At 45.3% G+C, this 15,972-nt stretch overlaps 1 protein-coding gene across 5 annotated transcripts in view; it reads left to right on the top strand.

Annotated features, from left to right (window-relative positions):
• The window catches only part of LOC126460762 (carboxypeptidase E-like), a 438,967-nt gene that overhangs the window by 107,396 nt on the left and 315,599 nt on the right, over positions 1 to 15,972 (top strand). For all 5 annotated transcript variants that reach the window (XR_007585944.1, XM_050095944.1, XM_050095943.1 and 2 more), the window contains exon 2: positions 1,636 to 1,816. Coding sequence is in view for 4 of the 5 variants with exons in the window: in XM_050095944.1 (XP_049951901.1) it covers positions 1,636 to 1,816 (181 nt within the window). In the remaining variant the exon portion in view is untranslated. The remainder of the gene's footprint in view (positions 1 to 1,635; positions 1,817 to 15,972) is intronic.

Raw genomic sequence — 15,972 nt, 5'->3', positions numbered from 1 at the left:
ACGTAGCTGGTCCTGCTTCGTACACAAAATGGATCACAAAACTGCTTCAGAAAGAAAGAATAAAACATACCAAATTCAAAAAGATGCAGAATCCCCAAGTTTGGCGATGTCTTACAGAGCTCGAAATTTAGCGCGGACTTCAATGCGCAATGCTTCTAATAGTTTCCACAACGAAACTTTATCTCGAAAACTGGCAGAAAATCCAAAGAGATTCTGGTCGTATGTGAAGTATGCTAGCGGCAGGACACAATCAATGCCTTCTCTGCGCAACAGCAAAGGAAAGAAATATCATGGACAACAGTGCTGCCAAAGCAGTTACTAAACACAGCTTTCCAAATTCGTTCGCCAAGGAAGACGAAGTATATATTCCAGAATTCGGATCAATAACAGTTGCCAACACGATTAACGTAGAAATAGATAACCTCGGAGTAGTGAAGCAACTTAAATCACTTAATAAAACGAAGTCTTCTGGTCCAGACTGTATACCAGTTAGGTTCCTTTTAGAGTGTGCAGGTGCAATAGCTCCATACTTAACCATCATATACAACCGTTCGCTCGACGAAAGATCTGTACCCAAAGATTGGAAGTTGCACAGGTCACACCAATATTCGAGAAAGGTAGTTGATCTGATCCAATAAATTACAGGGCCACATCATTAACGTCGATATGATTTCCCGTCAGAGAGGTCAGAGTCCGTAGTAATTGACGGAAAGTCATCGAGTAAAACAGAAATGATTTCTGGCGTTCCCCAAGGTAGTGTTACAGTCCCTTTGCTGCTCCTCATCTGTATAAACGATTTAGGAGGCAATTTGAGCAGCGTCTTAGGTTGTTTGCAGATGATGCTGTCGTTTATCGACTAGTCAAGTCATCAGAAGATCGAAACAAATTGCAAATCGATTTAGAAAAGATATCTGTATGGTGCGAAAATTGGCATTTTGACCCTAAATAACGAAAAGTGTGAAGTCATCCACAGGAGTTCTAAAAGAAATCCGTTAGACTTGGATTATGCGATAAAGCAGTCAAGTCTGAAGGCCGTAAATTCGACTAAATACCTAGGAATAAGAATTACGAACAACTTAAGTTGGAAGGAACACACAGGAAATTTTGTGGGGAAGGCTAACCAAAGACTGCGTTTTATTGGCAGGACACGTAGAAAATGTAACACATCTTCTAAGGAGACTGCCTCCACTACGTTTGTCCGTCGTCTTTTAGAATGCTGCTGCGCAGTCTGGGATTCTTACCGGACAGGAGTGACAGAGGACATCGGAAAGGTTCAAAGAAGAGCAGCACATTTGTATTATCGCGAATTAGGGGAGAGAGTGTCACCGAAATGATACAGGGTTTAGGATGGACACGATTGAAAGAAACGCGTTTGTCGTTGCGGAGGAATCTTCTCACGAAATTCCGATCACGAACTTTCTCCTCCGAATCCGAAAATACTTTGTTAACGCTGACGTACATAGGGACAAAAGATCAGCGTGATAAAATAATGTAAATCAGAGCTCGCACGGAAGGATATAGATGTTGGTTGTTTGAGCGCGCTACACGAGACTGGAGGTGCACGGATGAGCCCCCTGGAAGGCAGGCAGGCAGGCAGGCGCTTACAGCTGGCCGGCGCGGCGCCGGCTGTTGCAGGGCGGCGGCCGCTGCTTCGAGTTCCGGCACCACGACAACGCGCAGCTGGCGGCCGCGCTGCGCGCCGTGCACGCCCGCTGCCCGCGCGTCACGCGCCTCTACACGCTCAGCGAGCGCTCCGTGCGCGGCCTGCCGCTGCACGTCATCGAGTTCTCCACGCGCCCCGGCTACCACCAGCTGCGTGAGTACCCCACCCACCTTTCTACCTGCCTTTTTTTTTGTGTCACGTGGTGTTTTACAGTGCCTTCGCCTTCGCCGAATCTACGTGTATTTGTGTGTAGTTTTGGTTGTTATTCTCTGGGATTTCATTTTTATTTACAAAACAAATCGTGGGCTTTGGAGCGCACGGTCGGTAACAAATAGCGCCTTGCGGCCCCCGACCATCCTCGATTTATGGAGCGTGGGTCCAGGGTGGTTGGGTTCTGTGCAGTGGGTGCAGCGGGTGCTGCTCCCCACTGCTTCCTTTTGTACAGTTGCGCCAGTCGGCCGCTCGGCGAGATGTTGTCGTCGTTCCGTGGCGGCCGCTGTGCTCGTTGATGCAGGATGATGGTCGTCCCCGCCGCTTGCCCGCTGAGTACGGGCGTCGTGCGTGCGTAGGTCCGCAGCTGGTCTGCGTCTACACTTTAACTTGAACTCTATACTTGCTAGCCTAGCTGTGGTTATCTCTAGGTAAATCTGTGTTGCTAAGGTGGTCGCACAGCCGACACAGAGTATGGGCTATCCTGGCATACGGTGACAGCGGGATGTCGTTTGCATAGATGTTGAAAAGTGTGGGTGATAGTACCGACCCCTGGAGGATGCCGCCATCAGGGGGTTTTGTGAGGAGCGTTTTCCGTCTACCTCAACAAGGAACGTCCGGTCTGTCAGAAAGCTGTCTATTAATTTCGCCTACACATCAGGGATCGTTGTGTTGTGCTGTATCTTGAAGATCAGGTTGTTGTGCCAAACCTTGTCGTAAGCCTTTTCCCAGTCGAGGAAAACTGCTGCTGTTGAATTTGTGTGTGATGTGTTCTGTCAGTCGAAGGAGTTGTAACTCTGCAGAGACCTTTTTCTGGAACCCGAATTGTTCTGGTCTGATCGTTTCATTGTCTGAGACATTTGTTGTTCTGTCCAAAACTACTCAAGCGTTTTCTCCATTGTGAAGAGTAGGCTGATTGGGCGATGGTTCGCCAGTACTTTTGGGTCTTTCCCTGCCTTTGGGACTGTAATAACTTTTGGTGCCTTCCAGGCCGCAGGGAATTTTTGTAGCAGCATGCAGCTATTAATTATACGTGTTAACAGGACTAGTGGTTTCCTAGAGAGGTTCTTCAGGTGTATGTTTGAAATTTTGTGTAGTCCTGGTGCGGATCTACCCTTTCTGCAGGCTAATATTTTCTTTATTTGTGTCAGTGTTGTGAGTTCTGGTGCTGTTTGTGTCGGTGTGTCTCGGAGGTTTTTTACTGCTTGTGTGATATTTTCTTCCTGAAGGTGCTCAGCGGCTGTGAGGTCGATCAGTGGTGTTGTGTTTTGCTTCTCGTACGTGTCCGCAAACACTTCGGCTTTCGACAAGGCATCAAACACGATTTCCTGGGGTCCTAGCATTGCCCTTTTGGCTGGTCGCAGCTCCATATTGATTTCCTAGTTTCCAGTTCGAGCCCATATTCAGTTTCTTTTATATCATTATAACTTATGCACTATGAATATATACTGTAGACTGAAAATCTCACAAGAACGAGTCGCTTTCGGTACGATTTGTGTAACAGAATGACGAGATACGTCCGTAATGGTGATTAAAAGATCTTTGGTATTAGGTTTTTTTCGTATTACAACGTCCCCGGTACGGCAGTGTGCCATTTCGAGGCAACAGCCCGACGGAGTGTAGCAGAAGGCGTCATTCACTGTAGTGTATGTTAGAACTGTCAGTTAATGTATTACCGGAGGATGTAGTAACGTCATAAACAGTCATACGCGACACCAGTTTTCCACAGTCGACTGGATCGACACTTGCAGTTGTCAAGTCAAATTTAGTTGGTTTATCTCCTGCTATCTGTAAATATTCGTATATTCTACTTGTTATTTTCTAAAAAAAAATTCTGACTCTTTCTTATTAACTTAATGGGCATATACCGTATATTATATGTTGCTATACATGAAAATTTGTATTTACCTCTATTACAGAGATAACGAAGTGGCTAGTATGAGGACAAGAGAAGGAATGTCCGTTTTAATAGAGATAACGTAGAAATTGTACGCGCGTCCATGTTTGCAAAGAAACTGTGTCACTTGTCAGACAGAGATGACAAGCGCCGTAGTTCTCGGCTGGACACGTACAGCGCGGTGTGCGGCGCTTCTGCCTGACTGGCAGCTCTACAACTACGGTCCATCTGAAGGGTTTCTGTATTGTGAACAACCGGTGATCCTTCTGCAAATGAGTTTGGCAGTGTAGGGCAGGAAAAGACTTCGTAACAATCCAGTTCCCATTGCCATAAAAGACCTAATAACAGTTCAGTAGCCGTTGCTTTTCTCCGCCTGGCAGCACGTCAAACACTGGCAGCCCAGTTCTTCTGCAGCCTAGCCACTATCCGTCCAAAGCTGAATGGAGGCCTCTTTTGCACTCTTCCACTTGACTTGATTTTATGATGTCAGCCACCACCGTGTCTCGGCAGTCTTTCTGTCGTCGACTAATCACCTCTGTGGTCTTTCAACGCCTCTTTTGCGTCGCCGTGGTCCCAAATGCAGCATTTTATTGCCCCTTCTCTGAGTAGGATCTTCTCGCCAATTCAGCTTGTAACTGTTTTGGTCACGTTTCTTTCCCGTGTTATTCTTGAGACAAAGTCGTTGTCGGCGGGGCTGGACGCGAGCATCCTGGTGTGCACTGCTCTATAGTTCCTCAGCACTCACGTCTCTACTCCGTGAGCTGCTAGTGTTAGTACACACGTGTCACAGGGTTCGTTCCCCGGAATGAATGTAACCTTTCTGACTGTGGAATTTCTGCATTTTGCTGATGCCCAACGTAGATGTACTCAGAGGCGATTTCCATAGTCATACTTGCTTCGGTAAATAGATTTAGAACTTGTTTTCATTTCATATTTATGTCCAACGACGTTTGCACAGGCAATTTTCTGTTCCGGAATTGTTGCGTCACGTCTTTTGCATTTATCAACACGATGATGTCAGCATATCGAAAACGTTTTGTGGACAACCCGTCTATATCGATGCCTCTAGTATCCCAGTGAGAGCCTGTGTAAACGTCTTCCATCCTTAAGTTAAATAATATTGCAGGTACTGGATCTGTCCTGGCGAATTCCTTTGGATGCTAGGATCTTGGCAGTTTACGAGATATCCACGTGCGTCAACCACGATTGTTACTTGTTTCGAAATTCGTGTGACATTACGGATTTTTGAGCGTCTCTGCCCCAGTCTCCGCTGAATCGAACACGTGACGACTGTGAGGCGAGGTGCGAGCCACCCGGTTAGCCGCTTCTGGGCCGGACAGGCCGCGAGGGTCAGCGTGCCCAGCTGGCGTGTCCAGTGCGTCACACACACACACACACACACACACACACACACACACACTAACAGTTTACAAAATCAGCAATAGCAACACACACCAAAAACACTGGGCACCCATTCGAAAACATAAAAGACGATCTTAAGGTACTCCACCACTCCAAAAATCAGACACAATTAATTTAATGGACGAGCTTGAGATTTTTGTACAGAGCAAAAAGAAGGAGAAAAAATTCTCAAACACAAACTAGGTAGTGAATCAGTTAATGTATTCAAATGTTTCTCCTACATATGATAACTGTAACAATTTTCAAAGATGTGTACAGTTCTTCGTGTATTTCTACCGCTACTGACTTTCGGACATGTCCGAAAGAACAGACACCATATCCATATAAGTATATAGTTCTGGCAATACCGGCCATGACCTTCTTCTTCTGTGCGGATGCACACATATTACCTGAACTCTTACGGGACTTGATAAGAATATCTTCCACGAGTAATCAGTGTGTTGGGTAGGGACACTACGAATGTAGTGTGTGGACGTATAAGTTGACAATGTGGGTCTCGCGGGAGGCGTGTGCGAGATAGTTCCTGCAGTCGCACTATCCTCTGTGCCCTCGGTGGCTGAGATGGATAGAGCGTCTGCCAAGTAAACAGGAGATCTCGGGTTCGAGTCCCGGTAGGGGCCCACATTTTCACCTGTCCCCTTTGATGTATATCAACGCCCGTCAGCAGCTGGAGGTATTAATATGTAATTCTAAATCCGTCTTCTTGGACGCCAATTCACCCCCATCGTGCACATCTTGTGAATGACTTCCTTCAGGATAACGACATCGCTCGACTAGAGTGGCCAGCATCTTCTCCAGACATGAACCCTATCGAACATGAATGGGATACATTAAAAAGGGCTGTTAATGGACGACGTGACCCACCAACCACTGTGAGGGATCTGCGCCCCATCGCCGTTGAGGAGTGGGTCAATGTGGACGAACAGTGCCTCGATGAACTTGTGGATAGTATGCCACGACAAATACAGGCATGGATCAATCCAAGAGGACTTGCTACTGGGTATTAGAGGTACCGGTGTGTACAGCAATCTGGACCGCCACCTCTGAAGGTCTCGCTGTATGGTGATGCATCATGCAATGTGTGGTTTTCATGAGCAATAAAGAGGGCGGAAACGATGTTTATGTTGATCTCTATTCCAATTTTCTGTACAGGTTCCGGAACTCTCGGAACCGAGGTGACGCAAAACTTTTTTTGATGTGTGTATATGTGGCGCGTGTCTACCATCACACTGATCGTTGCAAAGAATGAATAATACGAAATTCTCCATAATCCAAAGAACATTGACTACGAAGAGAATAATAAGCGGTTGGAATCGTACAAAGAAGTACTAGCTGCAGCAGTCGGCTGCACTTCACGTGGCTCCACTGTTGATTATGTTAAGCTTAGACATAAAAAGAAAGGACTGATGACCTCAGATGTTAGGTCCTATAGTACTCAGAGCCATTTGAACCAAAGGATGTGGAAGAAGAGGGAAACGTGAAAAGCCAAGTGTGTCATAGCCTACATAAGTGAAACAAATGTATCTATTTGTACTCTAAATAACATCACTTAACCTTATAACTTCCTCTTTAGGTGATTTGTATATCGGCTCACATGTTTCTGGAATAACACGTAAAACTGTAGACTATGGGATCCCAGTTCCATATTGCAAGCTGGAATAGCTTTCGCCTGCTGCTAAAGATCTTCACCCAACCGTGAGACGATATTTAGCAGGAATAGCATCCGTGATTTGAATATTGAAGCAGTGGACCAGTTATATATTTTTTCACGTTTTGCACGATGTTTTGCCACAATTTATCTCATGATTAGGTACAAATATTTACAATTTCGTGAGGTTTCAAATGGCTCTGAGCACTATGGGACTTAACTGCTGAGGTCATCAGTCCCCTAGAACTTAGAACCACTTAAACGTAACTAAGCTAAGGACATCACACACATCCATGGCCGAGGCAGGATTCGAACCTGCGACCGTAGCAGTCGCGCGATTCCGGACTGAAGCGGCTAGAACCGCTCGGCCGCAAAGACCGGCCGTGAGGCTTTGGAAAGTGGGACAAAAGAAATATGTCCGATCGCAGTAAACCATAAAAACGCAACTTCTGAGCAAGAGAGGCATAAAAACACACAAAAAACACCACTTAATCTACCTGTGTAAATATTTCCCCTTGATAATGAGAATATATTCTTGATATGCATCACATTAAGTAGGAAAAAATACATACGTATTGACACATTTGCAAGCTTTCCAGAAACGTCCGTTGTGATAAATGAAATTAAGAAATGGCATTTCTTAAATAAGTATCATATGTGCAAATGTGTTGGGCGACTTTCGTGAGAGAAAACTGAAATGTTGGTTCTAAACTAAAAAGTAAACTGTGCCCGCACAGGCCGGGAAGGCCCAACGTTGCCGACCGGTCGCCGAGCTATCCTCAGCCCACAGGCGTCACTGCATGCGGATATGGAGGGGCACTGGGTCAGCACACCGCTCTCCCGGCCGTATCTCAGATTGCGAGACCGGAGCCGCTACTTCTCAGTCAAGTAGCTCCTCAGTTTGCCTCACAAGGGCTGAGAACACCCCGCTTGCTCACAGCGCTCGGCAAACCGGATGGTCACCCATCTAAGTGCTAGCCCAGCCCGACAGCGCTTAACTTCGGTGATCTGACGGGAACAGGTGTTACCACTGCGGCAAGGGCGTTCGCCCACTCTCAAATAATTTTAGTTGTTTTTCATGTCTTCGCACTGTTGCTCACGAAGCAAATTCTCATGAACATTTCGAGCTACTCTTCTCGCTATCCACCGTTTTAACCTCAATTGTTTCATTTCTCGTTCTTTTCATGCAGGGCGCTCAGGACTAACATATACTGTTGGACAGGAGATTGACTGTTCAAATGCTATTCCCGAACAACTATGACGAAAAAATTTCCATCGTGTAATAACTCCAGTGAAATAGCTCGGTGAAAGAAGTTTAACGACATCTTTGACAAAGATTTTTTACAGGCATTTATTCAGGATGGCGGATCGAATGTGGCGGCCATAGATGTGGCACAGTGCCATCATGGCGGGAAGTTCAAGTTTTGGCGCGAAAATAGGTCAATCTAACCCCCCATCCCGTGCGGCGCGCGCACCCCCGGTGGACGGCGACAGCCGTTGACCCCGCAGTACACCGAGCCGCCTCTTCTCTCTACAGGAGAGGGAGGTGGTTGTCGAGGTCACAAAATTAAACGGCCACAGATTTCTGCCATTCCGATGCACAAGTTCGAAATCTGTCTCCAACGTGCCAACAGCCTTCCTCTCTAATGGTGCAACAACGTAGCGCCCTGCGACGTAACCCTCCGAGACCCACCCTCGCAGTTCGGCAACACTCTCCGGGCCACCCGCACAGCTTTGTTGGGAACTTTAAAAATGTCCCTGTACAGAGAAACCCGTCCAGCCGTTCCTCCGTGCTTTTGGGACAGGCGGCGCTTTCGGTACCCGTCAGATTTCGCACGTGGCTAGCAGGCGCAAGTGTCGTGTGAGACAGCCTTATCAGCAGTTCTCAGAATTTGAAAGGTGTCCCACTGTGGCTCTCTGTTTCACCAGACGGTCGAACCTCACAATATCCAGATCTGTGAGTCATTCAGATGTATCGAACTGTATGGGAACGTGATGTTGAAACATCCCCTTAGAAAACTTAATCAATTACTGTGCTGATAAACCGCTTACGTTATTTGATTTTCAAACAGCTGAGCAGAACTGAACGTACACAGACATTTCGCTCTTTACTTATTCTGATCAACACTAAACTAACACACAATATTTTTAGCGCAACGCAATCTCACCTTCAATAATCCCTACAAAAGAATAGCCGTGACTAACAATAACCTATACCTTTCATGAATCACTTACCTCACAAAAATCTTCGTTACTCGAACTACTGCAATACAGCGAGCGCCAATACTGCCAGCTAAATAAAAGATTCTAACTGGCGGACACACGTCCAGATCGTCCGCTCTCAAAACTCCGCCATCTCTCTCCCCGCATCCACCACTGCTGGCGGATCATCTCCAACTGCGCAACGCTACGCGCTGTTCACATCCAACTGCCCAACACTACGATAGCGAATATTACAACAATGGCAACCAGCCACAGACTGCACACAGCACAGTCAGTGATATTGATACAGAGCGCTATGTGGTGGTACCAACATAAAAACCTAAACAGCCTACTTACAATGTCAGTCATACTTATCGTCAACGTTACGGTCAATCGTGTCTGATCGTCACGAAGGAGAAACTCCGTATTGTGCACCGAGCACGTTGTAACCGCTCCGTACCCGCCTCTGCCAGTACGACAGCGAGTAAGGGACTCACTGCAACTGCAACATTGCGTGTTGCCCCAGCCGAACTGTGAAATACCTTCTCGTGCGTAGGCTGCCATTAACACTGCAACACAAACGGCTTCATCTGAAACGGTGCCACAATCGGGAAGCGTAGATTGCTTATAAATGGGATCGCGTTGTGTTCAGCGATGAATCGTAGTTGTGCTCTACCCCAGGTCTCCAGCGTTGTGGAGGGGCGCGGCTTCCCCGCCTGCGCAGCCGTCGGATGCGACGTCAGATCGGGACTGCGTAGCGACTGAGGGAGCTCTGCGGCTACCTCCTGGCCGTCCTCACTCCTCGTGCAGTAGTATTGTGGTGCCGTTTTTCAACAGAACAATACTTCTCCATACGTGGCACGTGACACTACAAACTTTGAGGTACTCCCGTGGCCGGCGAGATCCTGTTGTGACTTGGCAAGACAGCCAAGCCACTACGAGGTGAAGCCGAAAGGCACGCGTTTAAGCTCACGCAGGCTGGCGTGAGGTCTGGAATAGGACACGGAAATGAACTAGCAAAAACAGGACGTAGCTGTGGAATACTTAACTTTAATCCATAATTGGTGAACATCGGTCTGACGGTACAAGCATCACAAGATAAATAGCAATTGATAATGGCGCCTTGCTAGGTCGTAGCAAATGACGTAGCTGAAGGCTATGCTAACTATCGTCTCGGCAAATGAGAGCGTAATTTGTCAGTGAACCATCGCTAGCAAAGTCGGCTGTACAACTGGGGCGAGTGCTAGGAAATCTCTCTAGACCTGCCGTGTGGCGGCGCTCGGCCTGCAATCACTGATAGTGGCGACACGCGGGTCCGACGTATACTAACGGACCGCGGCCGATTTAAAGCAAGTGTGGTGTCTGGCGGTGACACCACAATCCCCAGCACTGCCCCTGGGTAATACAACACGTGTGGCACCACGTGGCGCGCGGACCTTGTCGCGGTGCCGGTGTCCACTATCTCTGACATCGATCTGTCGTAGAATTTTAGAACATGTTTTTTGCTCGCGTATCATGTCATTTCTGGAAACCCAGAATCTACTCTGTAGGAATCAACATGGATTCCGGAAACAGGGATCGTGTGAGACCCAACTCGCTTTATTTGTTCATGAGACCCAGAAAATATTAGATACAGGCTCCCAGGTAGGTGCCATTTTCTTTGACTTCCGGAAGGCGTTCGATACAGTTCCGCACTGTCGCCTGATAAACAAAGTAAGAGCTTACGGAATATCAGACCAGCTGTATGGCTGGATTGAAGAGTTTTTAGCAAACAGAACACAGCATGTTGTTCTCAATGGAGAGACGTCTACAGACGTTAAAGTAACCTCTGGCGTGCCACAGGGGAGTGTTATGGGACCATTGCTTTTCACAATATATATAAATGACCTAGTAGATAGTGTCGGAAGTTCCATGCGGCTTTTCGCGGATTATGCTGTACTATACAGAGAAGTTGCAGCATTAGAAAATTGCAGTGAAATGCAGGAAGATCTGCAGCGGATAGGAACTTGGTGCAGGGAATGGCAACTGACCCTTAACATAGACAAATGTAATGTATTGCGAATACACAGAAAGGATCCTTTATTGTATGATTATATGATAGCGGAACAAACACTGGTAGCAGATACTTCTGTAAAATATCTGCGTGTGTGCGTACGGAACGATTTGAAGTGGAATGATCATATAAAATTAATTCTTGGTAAGGCGGGTACCAGGTTGAGATTCATTGGGAGAGTCCTTCGAAAATGTAGTCCATCAACAAAGGAGGTGGCTTACAAAACACTCGTTCGACCTATACTTGAGTATTGCTCATCAGTGTGGGATCCGTACCAGATCGGGTTGACGGAGGAGATAGAGAAGATCCAAAGAAGAGCGCCGCGTTTCGTCACAGGGTTATTTGGTAAGCGTGATAGCGTTACGGAGATGTTTAGCAAACTCAAGTGGCATACTCTGCAAGAGAGGCGCTCTGCATCGCGGTGTAGCTTGCTGTCCAGGTTTCGAGAGGGTGCGTTTCTGGATGAGGTATCGAATATATTGCTTCCCCCTACTTATACCTCCCGAGGAGATCACGAATGTAAAATTAGAGAGATTCGAGCGCGCACGGAGGCTTTCCGGCAGTCGTTCTTCCCGCGAACCATACGCGACTGGAACGGGAAAGGGAGGTAATGACAGTGGCACGTAAAGTGCCCTCCGCCACACACCGCTGGGTGGCTTGCGGAGTATAAATGTAGATCTAGATGTAGATGTAGACTCTATTTTGAATCACTAAAATAACTTTAGTACACTCACAGGCCGTCAAGTTTCATTACGTTTCTTACTCGCCTTCTCGTTTCTTCGCCTTTTTAGTCAGACATTTATATTTTACACCTTTCATCCTTCCCTTTTCTTGCTTAGTTTTGCATTGCCACCTGAGATTTTAATATTCGTACAGTTGCTTCTCTTCTCGCCAACGGTCCCTCTGCTTTTCCTATAGGCGTTATCTATTTTTCCTATAATCGTGGATCTTTCTCCAGCCCCCCATTTCTGTTCTAGCCATTCCTGCATTGCCATTTTGGGCTTTTGTTAACCTCAATTTTCGGTCACCTGTGTTTTTGCCTGTTAAATTTTTCTGCATTTTTATATTTTCCCTTTTCACTAGTTGTATTCGATATGTTGTTTCTTATCTAGGAATTTCTGCTAGATCTTTTCTGTTTGCTTATTTGATTGTCTGCTGCCTTCACTTTTCGTCTCTCAAAGCTTCCAATTCATCTTACATTGTATTCGTTTCTCCTCCTCGTTTCTCAACAACCTCTGATACTTTGACTTGCACAGGTTCGTATTTCCCTAATTTCCTACCCCCTTGCGATTTATTCACTTTTACACTGCAGTACAATACCAATAAATATGGTCCATGTCAACTTCTGGAAATGATTTGTCGAATAAAGTCTAGTTGCAAAATATCTTTCTTACCCTTATGCCCCACATTCAGGGTGACAATTATTGAACTGTATGAAAAAAAATACCGTAAATTAGTTGCAAGCTACGGCGTGCACACAGTTTATTCAACATGTAAACGTCACTACAGATATTTGGATTTAGGTTATGACATGTTCGATATGCTCGGCATCATTGGCGATGATTTGGCGCAGACGAATTCTGCAAGACCCGCTAAAGTTTCTGAACATCGATGCTGTCGATGACCTTCTGAATGGCTGTTTTCAGCTCAGCAATTGTTTTGGTGTTATTAGTATAGATCCACAAAAAGGAGTCGCACGTTTTCAGATCTGGAGAATATGGCGGTCAGTCGAGGCCTATGCCACTCATCTCTGGGTACCCCAGAGTCAGAATGAAGTCCCCAAAGAGATCCTCCAGGGCATCAAACGCTCTCCTGCTTCGATGGGGTCGAGCTCCGTCTTGCATGAACCACATGTTGTCTAAATCAGGGTCACTCTGGATAAAGAGGATTCATCATCTTCCAAAACCTTCACGTACCGTTCGGTAGTCACCGTGCCATCAAGGAATATCACACCCATTATTCCGTGACTAGACATCGCACCCCACACAGTCACCAGCGGGCTTCGTAGCTGAACCAAACCATACAGTGCATACTAATTTTACTAAGGTTTGAAGCTCCTCTGATGTTCTTCCGTGTGTGCGATTTACAACTGGGTTGTTTTGAAAATCAGCCTTATGCAAACACAATTTGCTTATTTTTGTATTTACCCAGACATGTTTCGACACCTGTGTGTTATCTTCTGTGGGTTAAATTATTTATTCTGTAGTTTACAATATGAAATTTATAATAATTTAACTGGTGTATGTCTAAGAATTACAATATGTGCAATTTGATTTGTTTTGTTTAGGCGCTACCTTAAAAGTACATCGCTAAATGAACTGCATTATTATACACCTTTTTTGTTTTTGTTTTCTTTTTCGTCTTTTTTGACAGCATGTCATCTGCAAACTAGCCATGAAGAAAAGTAATGCGTATTAATCAAGAACTGTTTCGTGGGTCGAGGTTATGTGCGTTGCGTGTTTGTTTGGTGTCTCGATCGGTGGCTATTCAGTGTACTGTTTCCACACAGTTTTTCGCACAATTGAACCAGAGAGCAAAAATTGTGAAAAAAAATAAAACTGTGTGGTAACAGTACACTGAATAGCCATCGATCAAGACACCAACCCGACACGCAACATGACGAAAAATGTAAGAAAGGCAAGGCTTCCGGTCCACATTGTATACCAGTCAGGTTCCTCTCAGAGTATGCTGATACAATAGCTCCATATTTAGCAATTATACACAACCGCTCAGTCACAGAAACATCCGTACGTAAAGACTGGAAAATTGCTCAAGTCACACCAATACCCAAAAAGGAAAGTAGGAGTAATTCGTTGAATTTCAGGCCGATATCACTAACGTCGATTTGAAGTAGGGTTTTGGAACATGTACTGTATTCAAACATCAAGAGGTATCTCGAAGAAAACGACTTATTGACACATAGCACGGATTCAGAAAATATCGTTTTGCGAAACACAACTAGCTCTTTATACTCACTAAGTAATGACTGCTATCGACAGGGGATGTCAAATTGATTCCATATTTTAAGATTTCCAGAAGGCTTTCGACACCGTTCCCCACTGCGTGCCTATGGAATATCGCCTCACTCGTGCGACTGCATTCGTGAGTTCCTGTCGGAAAGATCACAGTTCGTAGTAATAGACGGAAAGTCATCGAGAAAAACAGAAGTAATATCCGGTGTTCCGCAAGGAAGTGTTATAGGCCCTCTATTGTTCCTGATCTATGTTAACGACATAGACTGCTTGCAGACGGTGCTGTCATTTACCATGTTGCAGAGACATCAGATGACCAAAAGGAGTTGCAAAATGATTTAGATAAGATATCTGTAAGGTGCGAAAAGTGGCAATTGACCCTGAATAAAGAAAAGTGTGAAGTTATTCACTTGAGTACTAAAAGAAATCCGCTAATTTTCGATTACGCGATAAGTCACACAAATCTGATGCCTGTAAATTCAACTAAATACTTCGGGATTCCAAAAACAAATACTCTAAATTGGAACTGTCTCATAGAAAATGCCGGCCGGAGTGGCCGTGCGGTTCTAGGCGCTACAGTCTGGAGCCGAGCGACCGCTACGGTCGCAGGTTCGAATCCTGCCTCGGGCATGGATGTGTGTGATGTCCTTAGGTTAGTTAGGTTTAATTAGTTCCAAGTTCTAGGCGACTGATGACCTCAGAAGTTAAGTCGTATAGTGCTCAGAGCCATTTGAACCATTTGAGCCACATAGATAATGTTGCGCGTAGAGTAAACCAAAGACTGCGATTCATTGGCAGAACACTTAGATGGTGCAACAGGTCTACCAAAGAGATTGTTTACACTACGCTTGTGCGCCCTATTCTGGAGTATTGCTGTGCGGTGTGGGATCTGCATCAGGTGAATACACCGAAAAGGTACAAAGAAGGGGAAACTCGTTTTGTATTATCGCGAGATAGGGGAGATAGTGCCACAGACATGATACGTGAATTGGAGTGGCAATCATTAAAAAAAAGGCGATTTTCGTAGCGACAGGATCTTCTCATGAAATTTCAATCACTAGTTTTCTCCTCCGCTTGCGAAAACATTCTGTTGGCACCCAACTAAATAGGGAGAAATGATCATCACGATAAAATAAGAGAAATCAGGACTCGCACAGAAAAATTTAAGTGCTCGTTTTTCCCGCGCGCCGTTCGAGAGTGGAACAATAGAGAGACAGCTTGAAAGTGGTTCATTGAACCCTCTGCTAGGCACTTTATTGTGAATAGCAGAGAAATCAGGTAGATGTAGATGTAGAACATACAGCGCATACTAATTCCCATGATGCCCCGCGGCCAACCGTGCAGTTTGAACCTTCTAACTCTAACCGTTCAGAAGGTATGACGATTCATTTCATATATTTCAATAATTGTCACCTTTAAACTGCTGTGAAATCTTCTGGTCTCTCCAGGTCTCTTTCATGTATACACAATTATTCACGATTCCTCAACCAGTTTTTAACAATGATTAACGTTATGTCGTTCATATTGGACTGTTTTCTTTAAGGAAACTGCTACTCATTTGACAATAAAGGTCCAAAGAAAACAGTTTGTACGTGTCAGTCATTTTTTATTTTCTCCCACAATGCTTTTCGAGAGTTTATACTCTTATCTTCAGGGGAAAATAGCAATAACTTAGTACAAGTGCAACTACGAATAGTATAACAGGCATTTGTTGTCGTCATATGGCACTAAGATTATACATTTGAAGTGGTGATAGAGTTACAATATGTTCCAGTATACAGAACTCTGCAATTCGTCATAAATGAACATTTTTTACTCGCTTTTTCACACATAAACACGAACCATTAATAGAAATACACCAGAGATTGTAGCGATGTAAAGATATGGTACTTTGCCTCTGAGGTC

This window comes from Schistocerca serialis, chromosome 1, assembly GCF_023864345.2.
Source record: "Schistocerca serialis cubense isolate TAMUIC-IGC-003099 chromosome 1, iqSchSeri2.2, whole genome shotgun sequence".
In the NCBI taxonomy this organism is placed as follows: domain Eukaryota; kingdom Metazoa; phylum Arthropoda; class Insecta; order Orthoptera; family Acrididae; genus Schistocerca; species Schistocerca serialis.
Note: the sequence above shows the minus strand (reverse complement) of the source record. Positions and strands in the feature narration are given on the sequence as shown.